General features: G+C 45.6%; 1 protein-coding gene across 2 annotated transcripts in view; it reads left to right on the top strand.

The window, feature by feature from the left end:
- The first annotated feature begins 1,755 nt into the window (after nt 1-1,755).
- UBASH3B (ubiquitin associated and SH3 domain containing B) overlaps nt 1,756-19,669 on the top strand; it is a 65,606-nt gene continuing 47,692 nt past the window's right edge. Inside the window, exon 1 of one of the 2 annotated variants that reach the window (XM_062014165.1) lies at nt 1,756-1,968. In XM_062014165.1, the coding sequence (XP_061870149.1) occupies nt 1,808-1,968 (161 nt within the window). In that variant the 5' untranslated portion in view covers nt 1,756-1,807. The remainder of the gene's footprint in view (nt 1,969-19,669) is intronic. The other variant, XM_062014166.1, reaches the window with a different exon arrangement.

The following is a 19,669-nucleotide window of genomic DNA, read 5'->3' as shown; positions in this document are numbered from 1 at the left end:
GGTGAGGTCAGTGTTAATTTGGGACTTTCATCTTCCCTTTTCACGGGTCCAGAACAAGCTGCATCTTTGTGGTGGTCCTAGCATGGCTGGGTATGGGTTTGTTGGTGATGAACACTTCTGGAGGATCTGGAAATGTATGTTTTGGTGCAAATATGGTTATTAATAATCCTTAACTGTCCTCCTCTGTTAAAATGGAACAGATTGGGTGCCTGATCCTGATTTCACAGTTCCAAAATGTCTAACACGGCTGAAATCCATGACTAAACGCTTCTTGGTTTCACCCACTGCCTTTAATCAAGTTCTTGCCAATTAATAATTGGGGGCAAAGGAAAGAACCAGCGTTTCAGCAACATCAAAGGAGTTAAAAGTGACTCCAAGAAACGGACAAGTAGCGCTTTGTGCAGTGTCCTTCTGGAGCTGTAACTTTCATAGCGCTTGTTAGTTGAGGCAGTGCAAGGATGACTTGTCAGTCTATTGTCCCTGTAGGAACACAGACCCCAGTGTGGCACAGGAGAGCTGGCTGCAGCATGTGGCCCTTTCTCACCACGCCCTCGGAGAAAGCTGCAGAGAACCAGTTGGCATGGGAAGGGAATGGGCAGGGAGTTGGAAGGGGATTTTTTACCAACAAAATTGAAGTGGGTTGGTTGTTTTCCCTCATGCTAACTGTAGTGATCATTGGTCATAGCCAAAACTGCTTTCCTTCCCCAACATAAACTATTGTACTTTTTAAAAATGCCTCTTAATGGTTTTCATTCCTTTGCAGGGTTGTAGTTTCATGCTGTTCTCCACAGCCTTATGAGCTGGGCCTGCTCTGTGCTCTGCTTGTCTTTAAGGGGTGAGGAGGGAAGAAAGGGATGTCAGGAAAAAGAAAAAGCAAAGGAGAAGAAGGATGCCAGATAACCCCCTCGGCTTACACCCCAAACATGCCAAACTGAAGTCTGAGCAGAAATACAACTAGGAAGAAAGCAGCAACATTTGTCCCACGCAGCTCATGGGAACAGACAGCTCTTGAGAGAGGAGCAGGGCTTTGTGTCTCAGAAACTGGGAAGGGCAGTCCCTGTCCTGGAGGAGTGCTGAGAAGGATAGAGGAACACAAGACTGAGGTGGAAATTTAGTGCGACCCTTTTGCCTCTGAGGACATGTACTTAAACCATCCGTGCTATCACATCACAGCAGCTGACAGAGCACCTGAAAGCCCAGCGTTGCCGTGCAGAGCACGCTGCCTCCCCTCTGCGCTCCCTCCCCTCTGTAGTTCGCCCAATATCGCGCGCAGCTTTTTCTCCAAAAAGAAACCAACAAAAAAACTAAATAAACCCCAAATAATGGTTGTGCACGTGCTTCTGTTTTTTTCCTTTGATCCAGCTTTCATTCTCCGATCCCTTCCAGCACCAGCTCTGCTCATCTCATCCCCTCGCACGTCTGCCTCGTGGGTGGGCGCCACGACCCCGTCCCACTCCCCGAGCTCCCCCTCTCCTACCCCTCCTGCCGGGCTGGACGGCGCTGGGCGACCCGCCCGCCCGCCGGGGCTGCCGCTCCCCTCCTCCCCGCCCGGAGGCGGCTGGAAGCGCGGGGGCGGGCTGGCGGGGCCGCGGGGCGGGCGGGCCGCTTCTCCTCGCCGCTCGCCGAGCCTTTGGCGAAGTCGCCGGCGGCGTGGGCTTGCGTGGGCTGCCTGCGTGGGGCGCACACGTGCGGCGGCCGGGGCGGCGGGGTGGGGGGTGGGGGGCGCGGGGGAGGGCCGTGCCCCGGCCGCGGGGCGCTGGGCGCTGCGGGGGTTGCATGGCCCTGCGCGGGCGGCGATGGCTGCGTGATGGCCCAGCGCGGGCAGCCCGCACCGCACGCCATGGCTGCCAAAGAGGAGCTGTACAGCAAAGTCATCCCCCGGCGGAACCGGCAGCACCGCGCGGGGACCATCAAACATGGCTCGTCGCTGGAGATCCTGCTGTCAATGGGCTTCCCCAAAGCCCGGGCGTAAGTCGCCGCACGGGCCCCCTTTCCCTCGGCTCTTTCCCCTCCTTTCGTTTTACGGCGGCGAGAAGCGACGGGCGCCTTTTCTGCTTCGCCGCTCCGGACCGCGGCGGGCGGGCGGCGCGGAGCCGAGCCTGCGGGAAGGAGCGCCGGGCAGCGGGGGATGCGCTCCCGGAACGGCCTGCCCAAGGGGGAATAGGGTCTCCCTATTCCCGGAGCCGCCTTCTCAGAGCAGCGGCGGGGATGCGCTGCCGGAGCGGCCCGGGGATGCTTTAAGGGCCGAGGGATGCGCCGGGTCGCGCCTTCCGGCGGCCGCCGCGGCCAGGCAGGAGCGCAGCTCCCGCTCCGGGGCGAGGGAGACGGCGAGGTGCCGGGGGGCGGCAGGTGCCGGCCCGAAGCGCTCCCAGACCCGTCCCCGCCGCCCCCGGGGTGCTGAAGGAAGGGCCTCGGGGCTGCCCGGTGCAACCCGCCTGCACCCCTCGGGCAGGCATCGCTGGAAAGTTTGAGATGTCCAGGGACGCAGTGGTTTGCACCTCCAGTTGAAGTCAGAGCCCATCGTTCCCGTGCTTAGAAAATGAGAAGCCCTTGGCGGGATTGCTTTGGCTAACTCTGTCGCCCGTGAGGTTGTCTTTAATCTGTGTACAGTCAACCAAAAAGGAACAGAGCAATAGAAGAAAATTTCTGTAGTCAAAGTGCTCGTTTTTTCTTGCCCAATTTAGCAATGCCCCGATCTCTGCTTTAAATTAATTAGGCAGCAACCTAACGATAACTTCATCACCACTGTCCGGGTTTAAACGTCGTGGCTCCTGAAGTGGGACTGTGCTCGTTAGGATGTAAATGAAACCAGTGGGGATTTGGCTGATTCCTTGTTCTGAAGTTTTCCTTTTGATACCAATCAGAACTCGGTGGTTTTGCAGCCCATCTTTGTGCAGTTTTATTCGTAAATGTAGAGATGCCCTCATGCATTTTTAAGGACGTGAGATTCATGAGATTGTCATGAATCCACTAGCACATACAGAAAATCTAATAATGTTTTCTCTTGTCCTACTTAATGCCTCTTATGTCTGTCAGTGATCTGTAGTTATCTGCTGAAATCAACGTACCCATTTATATACCGTGAATGCACATGGACATAGTAGAAGCCTGGTGACTTCATGCTCTGTTTGTCTGAAAAAAACAGATGTGCATCTTTCAGTGTAGCTAGAGAAAAAAAAAAAACACAGCTTGAATACTATGAATGAAACTATTTATTACCTGTACTACAGTGCCATCAAGGCTGACAGTCAGCACCAGGCTTACCTAACCGTTAACTGAGGAACTATGTCTGTGGTTCATACTCTTGCCTGAGAAAATGCTAATATTTGACAAAAATAGACCCAAAGCTTTAGCATACTAGATGGGGATGGTTTAACAGAGGGAGCAAGATGGAGGAAGAGCTAAAATACCCCCAGGTGCATAGAGTTATTGCAAATATAACCAGCCAGATGGGTAAAACTGTCTTGGTACTAAATTCAAGGTCCTGTGCTGTAGCTTAGCTGCCTGCTGAGAGGGGGACCACCTTCCCCATCTGAAGTAGCAATTAGTGCCCCTATTCCAGCCTGCTGGAAGTACTACAAATAATGCACCATTAAAATTCGGGTAAGAGGCAAAACAATAATGAAATGGAACAACTAAGTACTGCCACCAAGGGTACGCTGGAAGGGCGCACAGGTTTGGATTGTGTGAGAGAGAGGACTGACTGCATGGTAAAAAAGGACATTCCCTAAAGGTCACTGCTTCCCAGGAGCTGCTCTTTAACTTGCAGCATGTTACCCTGCAAGTGTGAATGAAAGATGTTACTGAGTTGCCAAGGAGGTAAAAACACTCCCTCGCCCAAAGACAGTATTGAGAAGTAGCCTTAGAGTAAAAACCCTTTGAGTCTTCTCCCAAAACTCCCTCTTTTCTGCCCCTAAGCCACAGTGACAACAGGACGCAGAGAATTCAGTGAAACGAGGGATTTCAGATCTGTGCCTGTAGATCCTGCCTACAAATACAAGCCAGGCTGATACTTAAAAGTGGTGACCATCTGTTTGGATGGCTTATGCAAAACAGAGCTCCGAGTTGTCAGACTAGTCTGTCAGGCATGTCACAAAATGCCATTCCAGTTGGCATTAGTGACCTCCTGGCTTCTTGTTAGAGCTGAAGGGGCTGATTGGGGCAGGAGACAGAGAGGACTGTTGAAGTCAGAGGAAGAGACACAGGAGCTACCTGGAGATCACAAGAGAGATGCTTTCAGATGCAGTACTGAGGCAGTACTGAGATCCTGGGAAGCAATCACATTCAGCTAACATTCAGCTGCCTAACATTCAGCTTCTAATTCAGCTCAAGTAACTTTCTGTACCTCACACTCCTGCTGATGGGCAGGTCAGCTTTTGTCTCTCCAAAGCTGAAATGGTTGATTCTTTGATACCACTTCTCCACGCTTACAGTTTCTAACAGCAATAGGAGCTCAGATGACTCGGGCTTGCTGTGCTGACATCTCATGTTCATTTTGTTTTCCTGGTTCTGTGTTACTTTGGGCAAGCCATTTCCACCCTATGTATGCTAAAATAATCAAAGGTGAAAGACTAAATACGACTTCCAAGTGTTACTGGATGGTGGGTATAGACTAGCTGAGTTAAGGGCAATAAATGGTATAAGCCAGGCTGAAACCAAGAAAGGGTGTCCTTGACATTTACACTTCAGGTATCAAGTGTATCATGGATCAACCCAAAGCATTATTAAATAAGCCTTTATTTGTCCATACCCTTGAATGGGAAACTGGAGATAAAGGGTCCATCAAAGGACATACCTTTCCTTTCTGAGCTAAGATAAATTGAGAGCAAGTATTGAAATTAACAGAGGTCCACTGCTGTTGATGTCTCACAACACAGACCGAGACCCCAGAGGGTTTCCTCACTCCTTCACTAAAGTCCCTATTGATTCGGGTAGAAAAGCAGCTGTTGTGTGCTCCTGGGCAGATGTCTGTCTCTTTTTCTTCTTCTTAGCAATAGCTTCAATTCAGCTGCACCTCTCTAAATGATATGGTGATGCAGTGATGTATAAACCACCTTTGGATGCATTTACCTGTGGATGGCAATTGCTCAAACTGCTGCAGTAAGTCATCATTTTGGACTAGTGCTGTGGAGAGCTGTTCTGTTTTGGTTATGTTTGGTCAGCACACAACTGTTATTTTTTTATTTTGCAATTAGCCCATTACATTACATACTGTCTAGTCACACAGGAGGAGGCTGTTCCTATCCCAAGTAGTTTCTGATTTAACAACGGAGGCAAAGGTGATGCTCTCAGTGCCGTTTTGCAATTTAGGCACTGAGACAAGCATTTTACCCTGGGGTATCACAGAAGTCTAACCATATCTCCAGTGTCTCAAGACCCCAAAAACAAGAAAAGGCTTCCTCCAGAAAGAGATTTCACACTATTCTTATTTCCCAGTTGCTCTGAAATACTGTACCTCATCTCATTATTGATCTGCTGTCAGTGGTTGCACCCACAGATCTAATCTGACTGCCAGCAACTCTCATTATTGTGTGATAATCCCTATATAGGTGTTTGATAGTCTGCCTGAGAGTAAATATAAGGGGAGGCACAATGTAGTTTATAAGCCACTGAAGCCACAGGGGATCCCTTAAAACTATTATGCATTTACAAGCAATTAAAAAAAAAATCTATGCTAAAAATCCATCTTGCAAAATTTAAGACGACTAAAAATAGGAAAATTTAGTGACAGGCTGCAGTTGCTTCCAAGATGGAAGAGGGCCTTTGACCAAAATTAAATTATTGGAACTGATACAGGGAGATAAGCATCTGAAATCCTCTAGCCTGCAAGGAGCAGAAATCCGTGTGGCTCCGGAGTCTGTCAGTTCAGTGATTCACAGTTTTAGAAGTTTTATGTCAGAAATTCAACTCCTCCAAAACCAGAAAGTTAGAATTCTACTACGAGAAAAAAACAGCCACCCTGCTTGCTTTGTTTTACTTCTGGGTGTGCATGAATGTATAAATGTACAACATTTAAAGCTCTCCTGCACACGTCTGAATTGAAGCCCCAGCCCTGAGGTACTGTTTCAGAGGAGAGCCAGGCTTAGAAAAAAATGAAGCTAATTCTCCAGCTCCTGTCATTACTCAAACTGGGTACATCACTGCCCATAAACAGAATAGTTAAATTACAGACATGCTCTGAGTGATAAAGGTAAGAGATGAGTGCTGCTCTTGCCACGGGTGGCAAAGCTTTCCAAAGCTAAACTGATGTTGCTTCCTATCATCTCAGCCTCAAAAAAGAGGAACCATCTTCTACAGACAGGTCTGTTGCTTTGGTTCAGTATGTAATGCTGTGCTCCTGGGTGGATCTGCTGACACTACATGTCATTACAAACACTTCCCCTCATAAAAATGGAATAGACAGGAATATTGTGCAGTTTACTATGAACCAACTTCACTGCTTCCCTATGCTGTGCATTTCCTCCTTCCTCCCTCCCACAAAAGACCACCTGGGTTTAACTCTGTGTTCGTGGGCATAAAGAGGATTTAATACAGAAAGCTGTACCACACTTCCCCTGGCCCTGAACAGAACCAAGCCAGTCTGATTTCGATTTTGTCTCTCAGTAACTATGAGAAATTAAGAGCATTAAGAGTTTCATTATTCTCCAAGAAAAGAAGCTCAGATCCAGTTTACAAACAGTAAAATCTCTTGTGTTTTGCAAATGTTTTCTAGGCTGCTAAAACATGTTTCTCCTAGTAACAGACTTAGCAACATCGCAGTATTTGGGCACAGAAGGAGTGTGAAGGCTCCCATTCCTCTAGCTTTTAAGCTGAATTTGGGAAAATCCTGCATGGAACAAACTGCTTGAAATAATGCTTCGATTTTGAAGTGGTTTCTCTTCCTTCACAGCAAATTTTCTGCAAATACTCTTGCCTGAGATTCATTCTACTACAAGCGACCAGCCCAAAACGTGGGCATCCCATAGATCCCACTGGAGACCAAGCTTTAGAAGGGTTTTCATGATTCAGAGTGACTTGTGTTGGCACAAGATGTGGAGGGAAACTCCATCCCAAGTAAAGAAGTTGATGGATAGAAATGTTTCTAGAAGCAACATTTTAGAAGGCTACATTGAAAGTGGATTTCCAAGTTTGTGAATAGCACTGGAGGAAATCTTCAGCTATTGAATAGAAAATCAGAGAATGATCATAGAATGGTTTGGGTTGGCAGCCCCACCCAACCTGCCCTTGAACATTTCCAGGGATGAGGCATCCACAGCCTCTCTAGACAGCCTGTGCCAGGGCCTCACCACCCTCAAAGGGAAGAACTTCTTACTATCTAATCTAAATGTATACTTTTTCAGTTTAAAGCCATTTTCCCTTGGGCTATAGCTGCAAGGGCTTAGGCAAAAGCTTCTTGTGGTGCTTTGTCCTTGCTCATAATTCAGAACAGTGAGTTTTGGGCTTAGATAGAGCTACTGGACTCTACATAGAGAAACCATCTAATCAAAACACTTCCATTTCCAGTACTGCCAGTAGACATTTCATTTTGTGACCTGTTTACAAACAGTGAAAGAGGCACAACTTGCTGGAGGTGCATTTGGCAGATCACTTGGACAAGACCTGCTTTCCCTATTGTGCCCCTCTTTTTTCTGTGTGTCTGTTCAAGCTTTTCTCAGAAGTTATGAGGCATCCAGCCCTTTGCCTGTGCCAGGGTGTAACAGATGAGGTTCTGCATTGTAACTTGAGCACAGTTTGAGCAATTAACTGATCCAGTTCATGGATTGCAATTCCTAGGTTCAGCACTGAGGCCTCTGAACAATTTTGTACATCTGTGCTGGAAGGGATCCCAATAGGTCTGCACTGCACAGTGGAACATGGACATTGCTATTGAGTTAGCAGCTGCCAGGAAGGTGAACTGGAGAAAGGCTTCAGCAAACACACACTTGGGACTGGGTCCCATGGCTCTTCTGCATATATAGGGGTTCTTTTTGCTTTTGTTTTATTGCAGATTTCTTCTGTGGGACTGGGAGGTGATTACTGCAGTCTGTTACATGTCAGCAGCTCCACTCTATTTGGTGTGGGGGAAATCTGTATCAGATTGTTCCTTACTTTAAAGATCTAAAGTGCTAAAACACAGAGGGCTCTTTATTTCCACTGTATAGTCTGGAAACTGAGGCACAGAGAAGCTTCGATATATACATCAAATCTCTAGTTAGGCTGGCACTTGCTCCTAAATCAGTAGAGTTTCGGTCCGTTAGCTTAATCACAAGACTTAGATATCTGGTCTAAGCAGAACATCTATGTCCATGACATTGTATCAAAATTTCAAATGGAGAGAGACCTTCTCTTACCAGAAGCCATGAAGACCTTCAGCTCTAAGGGTGCTGCCAGCCCTTGGGACCTCCTAATAAACACACCAACAGAAATCAGGGGGAATGACACTGTTTGAAAGATGATGAGCAAAAGATAAAATAAAAAGGTGGTTTTAAATGTCAAGTGCTAACCCTGCTGGCTCCTGATGAGAACTGGGTTTTTAAGTCACCTTTAAAAATGAATCTTAGACTCCCAAGTCTTACTCTCACTTGAAAATATTGCCCTAGGTTTTAACTGGTGCTCATAGTGGATTCATAGCATGTGCTCTGCCACTGCAAAAAGAATAGAGACATCCGTGTGTGTGTGTGCCTGTACTGCACCAGTCTAATTATCCTCAACAAGCAAAGTCATCAAAGGAGCTGCAGTTTAGCAGCTGACAGCATTTTGGATTCCATCACCAAGACTCACTGTAGGCTTTGTGCATTACAATGGAGTGCATCGTGGTGCTTGTGTCTTACTCACCCCCTATATAAACAGACCTGAAAAGAATAGGCCTTGGCTTCCATTGGCATTACTCTGTCCTCACCATATCCTATGTTGCCTGGTTGTGAGAGCAGCATAAAGTGGAGGGGAAAAAACAACAGCAAGAAATAACGGGATGGGTTGAGGGAATTGCTAAAGTCACCGTGACAAAGCGGCTGACAACCCACATAAAGCATGGTTTAGGCATCTTGTACCTCTTGTCTGTGTTCATAAGACACAGGTGCTGCCCTTTCAAATCCACTCTCCCAATATTTGTCCTGAAGCTTTGACAAGGATCAACAGCAAAAGGTGCTTTTTAAGGTGCTCCTGAACACCCATAACTCGTATGATGGTGATGAAGTAGCTAAGAGAAGTCAGTCTTGCACAAGTCTTTCCATTCCCTGGAAAGCTTCAGCTTTCCTGGTTTTTTTACACAGATTCCCAAAAGAATAAAGATCAGCACAGAGAGCAGAGTTACATGTGCAGATATGACAGTATCTTGACAGGTATTGTCAGGACCTGAGTGGTTTCTGTCACTCATAAAGCGTAAAATTTAAACAGAAAGTAGGCAATTATAAACTGGAACCTGGAAGGAGGGACAGGAGATGTGTTTGATGCCTTTGCCTTCCCCAGACACCAAATTCAAGTCTTTGAGACTGAAATCTCCTGTCATTGCCAACATGAATACCTTGCAGGCCAGACCTTGTCAGCAGGAGATGATCATGAGAATGCTAGTGAAGGGCTATGCACGTGCCTGAGCGAACAGCAGCCCGGAGTAAACCTTGGGATATCTGTCTTCTGTGCTAGATATGCAAGAGGCATACCCAAAGATAGGTAACTGATAAACACCCTGCTCTTCCATAGCTTGACACTGAAAGAGGTTTGAACTGTGTTTCACTCACACCCATCCCCTCCCTGCTATTATCAAACGTGAGGCAAGTGCCGCTTTTTTCCCTTTCATGTAGCGTTAGCTGGGCTCGGCCACAGTGAAGAATTCATCATTTGTGGTTGATGAGTGTGAAATAATTGCCAGGGTAGAGATGGGTGTGTTTCGGAGAGATTTTTCTTCTCCTAATTTGTAAAAATGACTGTTTTCTTTCTCCTCCACCTAATGAAATACAGCAAGTTCCTACATGACACAAATCTCATTAATGGCCCGATTCAGCAAAGCCCTCGAGCACGAGCTCCTCTTGAATGGCTGAGATCAAGACATTCAATACATTTCTACCGAGCATGAAGAGGGCTGCATTAAATGGACTTGGAAGTACCTGAAATAGGCAAACTTGTACTGTTTTTCTTCTAAGCTGTTCCTCATTTTATTGAGAGCGATTGAATTGGTTTTGTGACGCAAATTTCAAGCCCTGAGTTTGTGCTGACATGAAACACTAGTATCATTTTTCCCTTGTATGGCACCAGTGAGTAGGAGCCTGATTGTTATGTACCTGTTGTGCTGGGGGCTGTGCAAACAGAAAAGGAAAACATCATCCCTGCTTCAAGAGACAGGAATCTAAATAGGAGCCAGAAAGAGCAAATGCCTCCAGAGAGGAGGATTGGGAGAGGCCACATGAGGAAGCAGACACTATCATCTCCTGCTTATGGGCAGTGATCCCAGCATTGCCTCCAAAATCCTTTGCTCCCAGTCGTTACCCATAGTTACAGCAAGTTAGACTGATGGGTGGAATTCACAGCTGCATGAGAATGACACTGTTGTGAACAGCTACTTTGAAATAAGAATCCTTCCCATTTTACAGACAGGAAAAATTAAAATGAGACAATACATCAAGTCACTTGATGCCAGAGAGGGCATCTTAATTAACATTTGCCATCCACTCCAGACAAAGGGTTCTCCAGAATTACAGCCTGTAAAATGGTGTCAATGATGTCCTGCTCCCTTGTTCTACTATTATATTGAATTTATTCTTCACAATCAATATTTCTTTCTGAGACTAGCTGCCAAGTCCTAGCAAGTGTCAAATCACAGCATATTACCCATGGAGAAGCTGCAGTCAGTTCTCTCAGGCACTGCTCAAAGAGATCTCAAACTAAACAAGGACTGGATCCAGTTCATACTCACACTACTGCATGGGCAACAGAAACAAGTCCTGGAAGAAATGTAATATACAGCTGCATCTTACAAGACACATTTATATTCACTTTATAGTCTCTTTGACCCCCTCCTATGGTGTATCTGTATCCTAAATGTGTTCAGTTAAGCAAAGCCTCCCAGGTCAGCCCAGCACCATTTACTTTGTTGGAGTGATTCTAAAACACACCCAGCTGAGGATCTTACCCAGAAATAACCCAGCTTTCACTGCATTGAAAGCTTCCTTTAGAGAAACTGGGTTTTTACACCACTCAGGTAATGCAAAGAGCTTATGTGTAAATAAGGTTCAGCACCAAAGCCTCTGGGAGAAAAATAGAAACCTCAGGTGTTTCTCTCCTATTCACAACACATTTACACATCAGGGCCACAGTCTTTTATCAATAGTGACTCCAGCTCTGTACCACAGCTGCTCAGTGCTGGGAGAGCTGCTGCACACAATAATGTTTTCCCAGGCAGCATGGGTGCAGCTGGCTCCCCATGTACCCTGGTTATTTGGGTACACGTCAGCCGAGCTCAGCAGGCTGGGGAGAGGATGAGTCAGGATGAGGCCACAGAGACCTGAATTGTGCACACTCCCTGTAGCAGGATAGCTTGTGCTGTGGTGGTACAGGACAGCTGATACTGCTTCCTCCCAGTATTACAGTGATGCCAGGTTCACCGCTCCACAACCATCTATCATCTCTGCTGTTTCACCCCCTCACTTCTCAGGGTTAGCCCTGATGTATACAAGAGGCCTCCTATGTGGGTGAGCTGCACAACTGGGACCTCTTACCACCACCTGAAACCAGCTGTATGAGGGTATTTTAAGTCTCACTGACCCACTTCCCCATAGCCTTTCCTCTTTTCTCCCTAAGGTAAAGTTTTCCACTTGCAAAGGTGAGGGTCAGTGTTCATAAGAGCTCTCCATTCCATCATTCAGTTTCCCAAAGGAGTTCATCAGACCTGACTTGGGGGAAGTCAATGTATCTTTCCAACTTTCAACATTTTCTGCCCCAAAGCTGCAGGATCAAAGGATTTTAAAGCCCTTGGGAATTCCAAGGGGGAGAATGGCACGTTAGAAGCACATGGAGAGCGGCTGGAGTTTTGTTTCACTCCTCTATGCCTCCCACCGTTTGACAGCCATCACTCACACAACCTTTAATTCCTCTGCTAGTCCGTTGCCCCTGTGATTTCAGCCCAGGCTGTGTCTTAGTGACTCAAGCACCCAAGAAACATGTCTTGCCAGGCTTCTTGTGTGAGTCAGCCTAACCAAGGGCGCCGGGCAGCCTGCTGCGACTCTTTTCATGTTCTCCTAGGAAACTCCTGTGACCAGCTGCTGATTTCTTTGCTTGCACTTGGTGTTTAGATAGGCCCATCTGCTGCAAAGTGAACTTTAAAAGGGTAAAGCTCAGGCAACCCTGCTAAAATGTGACAACAGGCAGGAAAAAATGAATAGATCTTTCATGATGACGCAGAAACTGCCTGTGGGGGCCTGAGGCCTGATTGGCAGAGCTACATTTGGAAGTAGGTACTTGCATCTTTTGGGCTCAGAGATCCTTTAGCATGAGAACAAGATTGCCATGTCTTAATGGTCATTCCTCTCTCCATTCACCCCCCAACTCTGCTCCAACATCTTTTCAACCGTAGGACTAGAAGCTTGCTGAAGTGTCACAGGATTTCCCTGGATGGCAGCTTAAGAATTTTACATGCTTGCTGTCACCAGCTTGTTCTAGGGGAGAAGGATGGCAGAAATGTCATTTTAGTCCTTCCTGACCTTGTCAGATCAAACAGGAAGCTATAGTGAGCAGCACGGTGAGAGCCGCTGTGTAGCAGCCTGTGCAGCATCCCAGCTGCTGGCTTAGGAGAGGCAGCAGCTGCCTCGATGCCTTGGCTGCTTCAAGGGCAAGGTGATTCCTTTTATTTGGCTTCAGGTGCTCATTGCTGGAGGAGTGTAGTAACTCCCTGTCTCACAGGTATTTCTCAGCATAAATACATGAACGATTGGGATTGTAAAGCTGTGAGCTATCGTAGGGATGAGGCATAAGGATTGTACATGGACCAGAAAAAGGGCAGAATTCCCCCCTAGATCACCAAAAGCCATTTTCCTTGCATATGAGAGTTGATTCCCCCAAAAGATACTAACTATGAAACCTTAATGCTTTGCTGGGTCAGGAAACCAAGCCCTTTTCAGAGGTCCAAAATGAATTACCTAAAGTCAGCAACCACTTTGGAAAATCTTGGCTAACTGATGCTCAGTGTCTCTGCAAAATAAACACCTCCCAACAAGCATGAAAGCATTAGAAGGTATTTGCCTGAGGACACAAGAGAGTCTCTTGCAGTACTAAGTTGAGATCTCAGTAATTTGGATTTGCCATCAGGCTACAAAACAAACAAAAATGTACCCTTATGTGACAATTAGATACTGTTCCAGGCATCTAGCTCAACTTTCCACCTACTGAATATGATTTCATTTTTGCTGCAGCATATCCCCAAGTCTTACAGGACCTTTGATGTGACTTTCATTTCAGTAATGAACATGAAATTTTGTGGTTTCATAGGTGGGGTGTAAGTAATGGTAAGGAAGGAATCCTTCTTCCATGCTGCTTTATCTTTCCCCTACTTGCAACACTTTAGTTTTGAGTGTAGGAACATGCAGTCAGTTTATTTGCAGAGTATCTTTCTGATCACTGAAGTATTTGAAGCCTTTGAACAATTTAGATGAGATTATGCAAATGGAATTGAATGTTGTGACTAGATAATTGTCCCTTTGCTTCAAGGTATGCGTCAAAGCAGAGACAAATTCTTGGTTGGAATGAAAATCACTGAAAACAACGGCTTTTTTGTTATTGTTGTCATGGTTGGTGTGCAAATCATCAGTGAATCCTGGCAGCATCCCATCTACACTCTGCAAGGTCTGGGCAGAGTTGTTTCCACTGCTGAAGAGTAGTTTAAAGTAAGGCTGGTGTACAAACATCCCCGTGGCTCTTCAAGTGGAAGGCAAAGCTGAGCTTTGCAGCGGCCCCTCCGGGCAGCGGGAATGCCATCCTTTGAACCACATGTTCTGAGGAGCCACACAGGTTTCCACAGGCTTCTCCACCAGACCCCACCTTCAAGGAGGAAACTGAGATGAATTTAGGTGCCAATCTGGCAAAGGATTCAGACGTGTTGCTCAAGTTCAAACACAGGAGTAGTTCCATTGGTTTGAATGGAGATTGGAGGCGTGCAAATGCAGGGCTAGCTTTGGCCTCTGAAACAACTTTGTTTTTTAATACTGTGGCATAGGGTGGAGCTTTGCTGATAGTCCTTTGCTGCTGCTGTTACCATTAGCTAACTGCCATCCCACATTAGAACTGCTCAATTTGGTTATCTGGATTAGTGTCTCTAATTTCATTTCCTCTTGGGTGTTAATCAAGAAGCCTTTTTCTCTTATGTGCATCCTGTTTGTTCTGAAATGTGCAATTCCATTATTTGGCTCTAATTACTGCTGTACCCCTTGCCTGTGTCCCTAATCTGCTACTTGTAAAGGAACAAGGTTTCAAGTACAGACATTGCCCTACAAGAACTGAATGCTCTGCCGCCCACTGCAATGTAAGGAAGGCAGAGAAATTTCTGGCAGCTTGCTTTGCCATCAGCAGGGTGAGAAGTGTTGTCACCATCCTCATTTCACAGAGAGGGAAACTGCAAGTACAGAAGGATTAAGCTTCTGTTTTCAAAACTGGCTTTCAATTTTTTGGTTTGAAACATGTAAAAACAGGCATGTGTGAGCATTCACACATCCAATCCCAGATGCATCCCGCTCAACATCTTTGAAAATCCTTGCACAGCTGAAGTGGAAGCATTAAAAAATCAGCACCTGCTTTCAACAAGCTGAGTCTATGTAATTTGTTCAAAGCCAAACTACCAGTCCAATTTGCATATACAACCTGGTATGACATGTCTAACAGTCTACTAGAGTTCAATAGTGATTTTCAAAGGTGATTCCAGGCTAGCATTTCACAAGTATTTAAACATCCAGGCACACAACAATTCCATCTTCTTTCCAGCTATCTTTTTTTATAAGAAACTGCAGGCACAGTCCTACTCTGATCCTCTGTGAAACCCAGGACCAACCCAGGATGGGTTCAGCCTGTTCATTCTCAATCCTGTCAGCACTGTCTTGGCTGCTGCCATGTACCAGGTCTGCACTTTACTGCCTGACAGATTTTGCTGTGCATCTGAAACAACTCCACTCATACTTATGGTGCTACATTGCATTAATGCAGCATCTAAGTCAGAAGAAAGAGGCTTGTATTCAGCTTTATTCTGGTTAACCTTTCTTTTTCAATACTAGTGCTTAAGATCATCTAACCACATGGAGGATGCAGGGGGATCTAACATCTGACAGAAAAGCTTTCTTTAAAGATGCAGATTGCATTGTAGGAAATGAGAAGCAATAATCAAAGGAAGTTCTTCATTCTCATTATCAGTTCTCACTCTCTCGTTTCTCACAGTAGAGTACTTCTGTATATCCAACACAGCCCCTCTCAATTCTCTTCATTAGAGGCTGAAGCCTGCCTGCAGCTCATCATCGAGGCTCTGTACAGCCACAATCACCTTCCCCAAGCCAGCATGGATTTTACCTTTCCTTTCAAACAACTCATTTTCAAACCTAGCAAAAGACGCAGCTCCTCTCCCTCAATAATCAATTGCTATCAAAGCTTTCTCTTGTCTAGCCTCATTCAGAGCACGCTGGCTTGAAGAGGAATCATTCCCTGGGATTCAGCAGCCTTTTAGTCAGGCTGTAAGCATTGATTTTTGTGCTCATGATATTGGAGTCATCTCTAAACCAGCTTCAGCCAGGAAACGTGATTAGCCTAGCCAGCGAGACTGGCATGGCTTCAGCTGCTCAGAAGGCCAGACTGAGAAGAAAACGTGTAAATGGTTGCAATAATTGGTGACAATGCATCTTCTGTGCTGATGGCTGAATGGGATCTATTAAGACACACAGAGAAGGATATTTAGGTTGCCCTAAACACATGTTTGCATCCCGTTGATCTCAGTGAATGGGATGGACTGAGGTAGAGAAGTATTTTGCTTTCTCCCTCGCTGTGCAAGCTAAGCACAGCAGGCAGCCTGGCAGCAGAGGAGTGGCTCTCCCACTTTGCATGTGTTCAAAATGGCTGCATGAAGCAAATGGCAGTAAGAAGCACAGCCCTCCGGGTTTCAGAGGGCCTTACCGATACTGGTCAATGTTTTCTGAAAGCTCTGAAGTAGGTTTGACTTTTAGGAGGTTTCTGAATCACTGTGAGCATCCAGCTGTGTACCATTTTCCCTGCACCAGCTGCCATATTTGCAGAGGTTTATCTCTGTGAGTAACGTTTGGAGAAACCAGAACAGCAGCTGTGGAGAGGGTGGCAGCCATGGTGACCTCCCTCCAGCTGCAGACTGTGTCCCTCTCCGCCTTTCCTCCCTGCAGAGGTCATTCAGCAGCAGTTTAAACACATGGCAAACCTTTCCCCTCCATTGTGCTAATGCTTTCCAGGCATGCCCCATTGGCAGCTTTTACCAGGGAGATTGTGTATACAGTTTTTTTCCCTCTCAGGGTCTCTGCTTTTGCAGAATCTCATATTCCCATGATGTGACAGTGCACAGCAAAGCAGCATTGAACATGTCCCAGAAAGCCAGTCCCAGGCTCTCCTTTCCTCTCCCAAGAACGTGTCAGGCAGAGCACACCATGCAACTGTCCTTGCTCTGGGCAGGAAACAAAGGTCAGAAATCTGGAGCTGTAAATCTGCCACCAGTGGCTATTTCTGGTTTTAGCTCTGGTTACAGAAATATGCTGTGGTGACAAGTGATTTTGCTGGCCCACCGTAGCTGAAATGTTGAAATACAGGATTTCTGTGCCTGCCTCATCCCTCCTCTTTATGACACATTGAAAGGAGAGAAACAATAATTCCTCCCTCCCCAAAACTGCTGTGACTTTTTATAAGTCATATTCTCTGGTTTCTTCCCAAGACCAATGCAGCCCTTGGAGCTCTACTTTATCCATTTCCATAGTCTTTACAAGCCATAACAAAAGCACAGAGTATCTAGGAGGTATTGGAGGCCTTTTCCTCCACCCAAACACTGGTACTTGGATTTGCTCCCTGCTCTGCCTCCCCTACACCATCCTGGGGAACCTCTGATGACAAATCACAGGGACATTTTATCTCCTGTGCATTTCTGAATCTGGTAAGGAAGGAAGGAAAGGGTTTCTTCCATATCTGCAACCTTTCTGCAGCTATCCAGCCCACCCCAAATATCTTAAAGCAAATGCATGTCTATTCAAATACAACAGACTTATAATGCTGAAAATCCCTGAGATTATTTAGGGCTAGTAGCTGTAAAAATACACCACAATATACCTACTTTATCTATGCAGGCATATGCACACATTTATATACACATACACACGTTCCTACAGCATATACAGTGAAGCACGCAGGGTATGTAGAGTTGAAGTTAGGCAGCAATTTGTGGTCAATATGTGGTTTTCCTTCTTTTTTTTTTTTTTCTAACTCTCTGCAATACAAACTAAACCATCAGAATTAGCAGTAGAAGCCAAAGGAACATGTTGGTTCAGAGAAGAACCTAGAGGCTGATGGCAAACATCACTTAGAAGAGCTGAAGGAGAGACCCCAACCAGCCATGGGTTTGCAGAGGGTCTGCAGCGTGAAGTGATGCAGACCACATGCGAAGTATGTGCAAGGGCAGGCACTAGAAACATAAACCTGTCCTATAACATACTTGTTCTGATGAGATATGTCTTCCTGAACACACTCATAGGAGCTTGGTGCCTGATTAATAAAATCCGACGGTTGCACATCTTACATGACTATTTCTCCCATGCCTTCCAAGCTGTGGCCTCGATTAACAGTGGGCTATTGTTAAACAATAATTAGGACAGGGCTTAAAAATAACAGGACCACAGCAAATCACCCTCAGACCCTTATTGAGACAAACAGTGCTTTGGGGAAAGTGGTGTGTATGTATTGTCTTGCAAGGCCTCATTTCTGTGGTTTCATCTGAGAGATGCACACCATTGCATGGTTGAACATGGGCAGGATGTGAGCCAGTGGTTTCAGGAAATGAATGGGCTCAATACTGATCACGTTTGCACAGTGATAAATGAGCAGTCCAAATCCCCTGCTGCCAGTGGGGCTCTGCCACTGTTATCACACTGAACTCAGCCATCAGTCCTGGCCTGCTGTGATACGAGAGATGTCAGAAATCATTTGTCCAGGCTATAAAGAATAACAGCTTGCCCTTCCTCTAATGCACACACACATAAAAATGTTAAGACTCGCATAGCCTGTTAGATGAAAGGTTCATTTAGCTTAATACACCACAAAGCACTTCTGTTCTGAGTCTGTGCCCATCAGCAACTTGGAAATTTCCTGAGCCAAACTTTGCATTTGGCCCCAAATGCTTGAAAGCCACCATTAAGGCAATCCTCATTTAGATTCCCTTTTCTTAATGCATTTATACTTTAACCTCCACAACACTATGTGCCAGTAATTCTCACCACTCAGTAATGCATTATCTTAAAAGTACTTGAGTTTGTTTGCTTATGTTTTGAAGCACAAAAGATCTTGACTCTTTTAAGCTCAGATCTAAGGCTGCCTGAATAAGCATCTAAATTGACTCTAGAGGATGCCCAAGGCTCCTAAGCTTTTATTTTAGGTTGCTCAGTTAAAAACACCCAGTCACATGAGAAATATCCAATCCTGAGTTTAGCAAACAAGACTCAGCAGAGCACACAGAACTTTACTGGTGAAAAAAAGGCAAACATCTGCCTTCCCTCTCTACTGAAAGATACCTGAACCTTTTACTCCTCATCCACTCATGTGGGTGCTGTTGGTATATTTTTTAATTGATAGCCCTTGGAAAAAGCATGGACATGGCATGCCCTTCATTCTTTTAAATGCATTTGACAAGACTTAGTTATTAATCTTAGTACAAGTTTTGACAGCACAGAAAGGATTTGGTCTGATACATTTTCATTTTGGCCTTCAATGGGTATTAACAAATCCATAGTTCATCTGGGCTGGGCATCTGCTTGCTCTAACTCCATCAAGTACTATACTGAGGCCAGGAGCATATTAGGGAGAGATTTCAAAGACAGTACTGCAAAGCTGTGTGAAAATCAATGGGAGCACAGTTCTGACTCATAATCAAATCATAGTGAATACAGTCTACAAGAGTCTGATCTTATTTTTTAAGGAAATGGAGAGAAACAAGGATGCAAGTTACTGCAAGAGACCAGACAAATGGAGGTCTGTGGCCATTATCTGGGTACATTCTCTCTTAATAAGATGCAAAACCCCTCCTTCTCCCTTTTAGATAATAAAAAAAAGAGCTTAAATTTTCCCTGTGAGAATCTTGTCTCTCACTCACTGCTCGATATTCCCCTGTTCTCCAGTCTGCAACAAGAGCTGTCTAAGATTTCAGTACTGAAGTATTCTCAACTCAACCTAGGTTGAACACCCCAGAAATTACTCATGAAGAGCAGGAGTGAGCCCTTATCAGGCACAGCAGTTATGTGTTTCTTCTCTAAGCCAGCTCTGAGATGAAGAGAATTATAAACCAGTTTACAGTATCATGTAAAAGTGTGATATAAGCAAATCCCACCATCCAATTTCTTTGTTTCTTGGCTGAGCTTATTACTGGATGGATGATAATAGTTAATTGAATGAGAGTGAGTGGGGAATGATACAGGAATAATTGGAAGCAAAGTCTGGCCCTTAGGTCTGT

Source organism: Colius striatus, chromosome 23, assembly GCF_028858725.1.
Source record: "Colius striatus isolate bColStr4 chromosome 23, bColStr4.1.hap1, whole genome shotgun sequence".
In the NCBI taxonomy this organism is placed as follows: Eukaryota; Metazoa; Chordata; class Aves; order Coliiformes; family Coliidae; genus Colius; species Colius striatus.
Note: the sequence above shows the minus strand (reverse complement) of the source record. Positions and strands in the feature narration are given on the sequence as shown.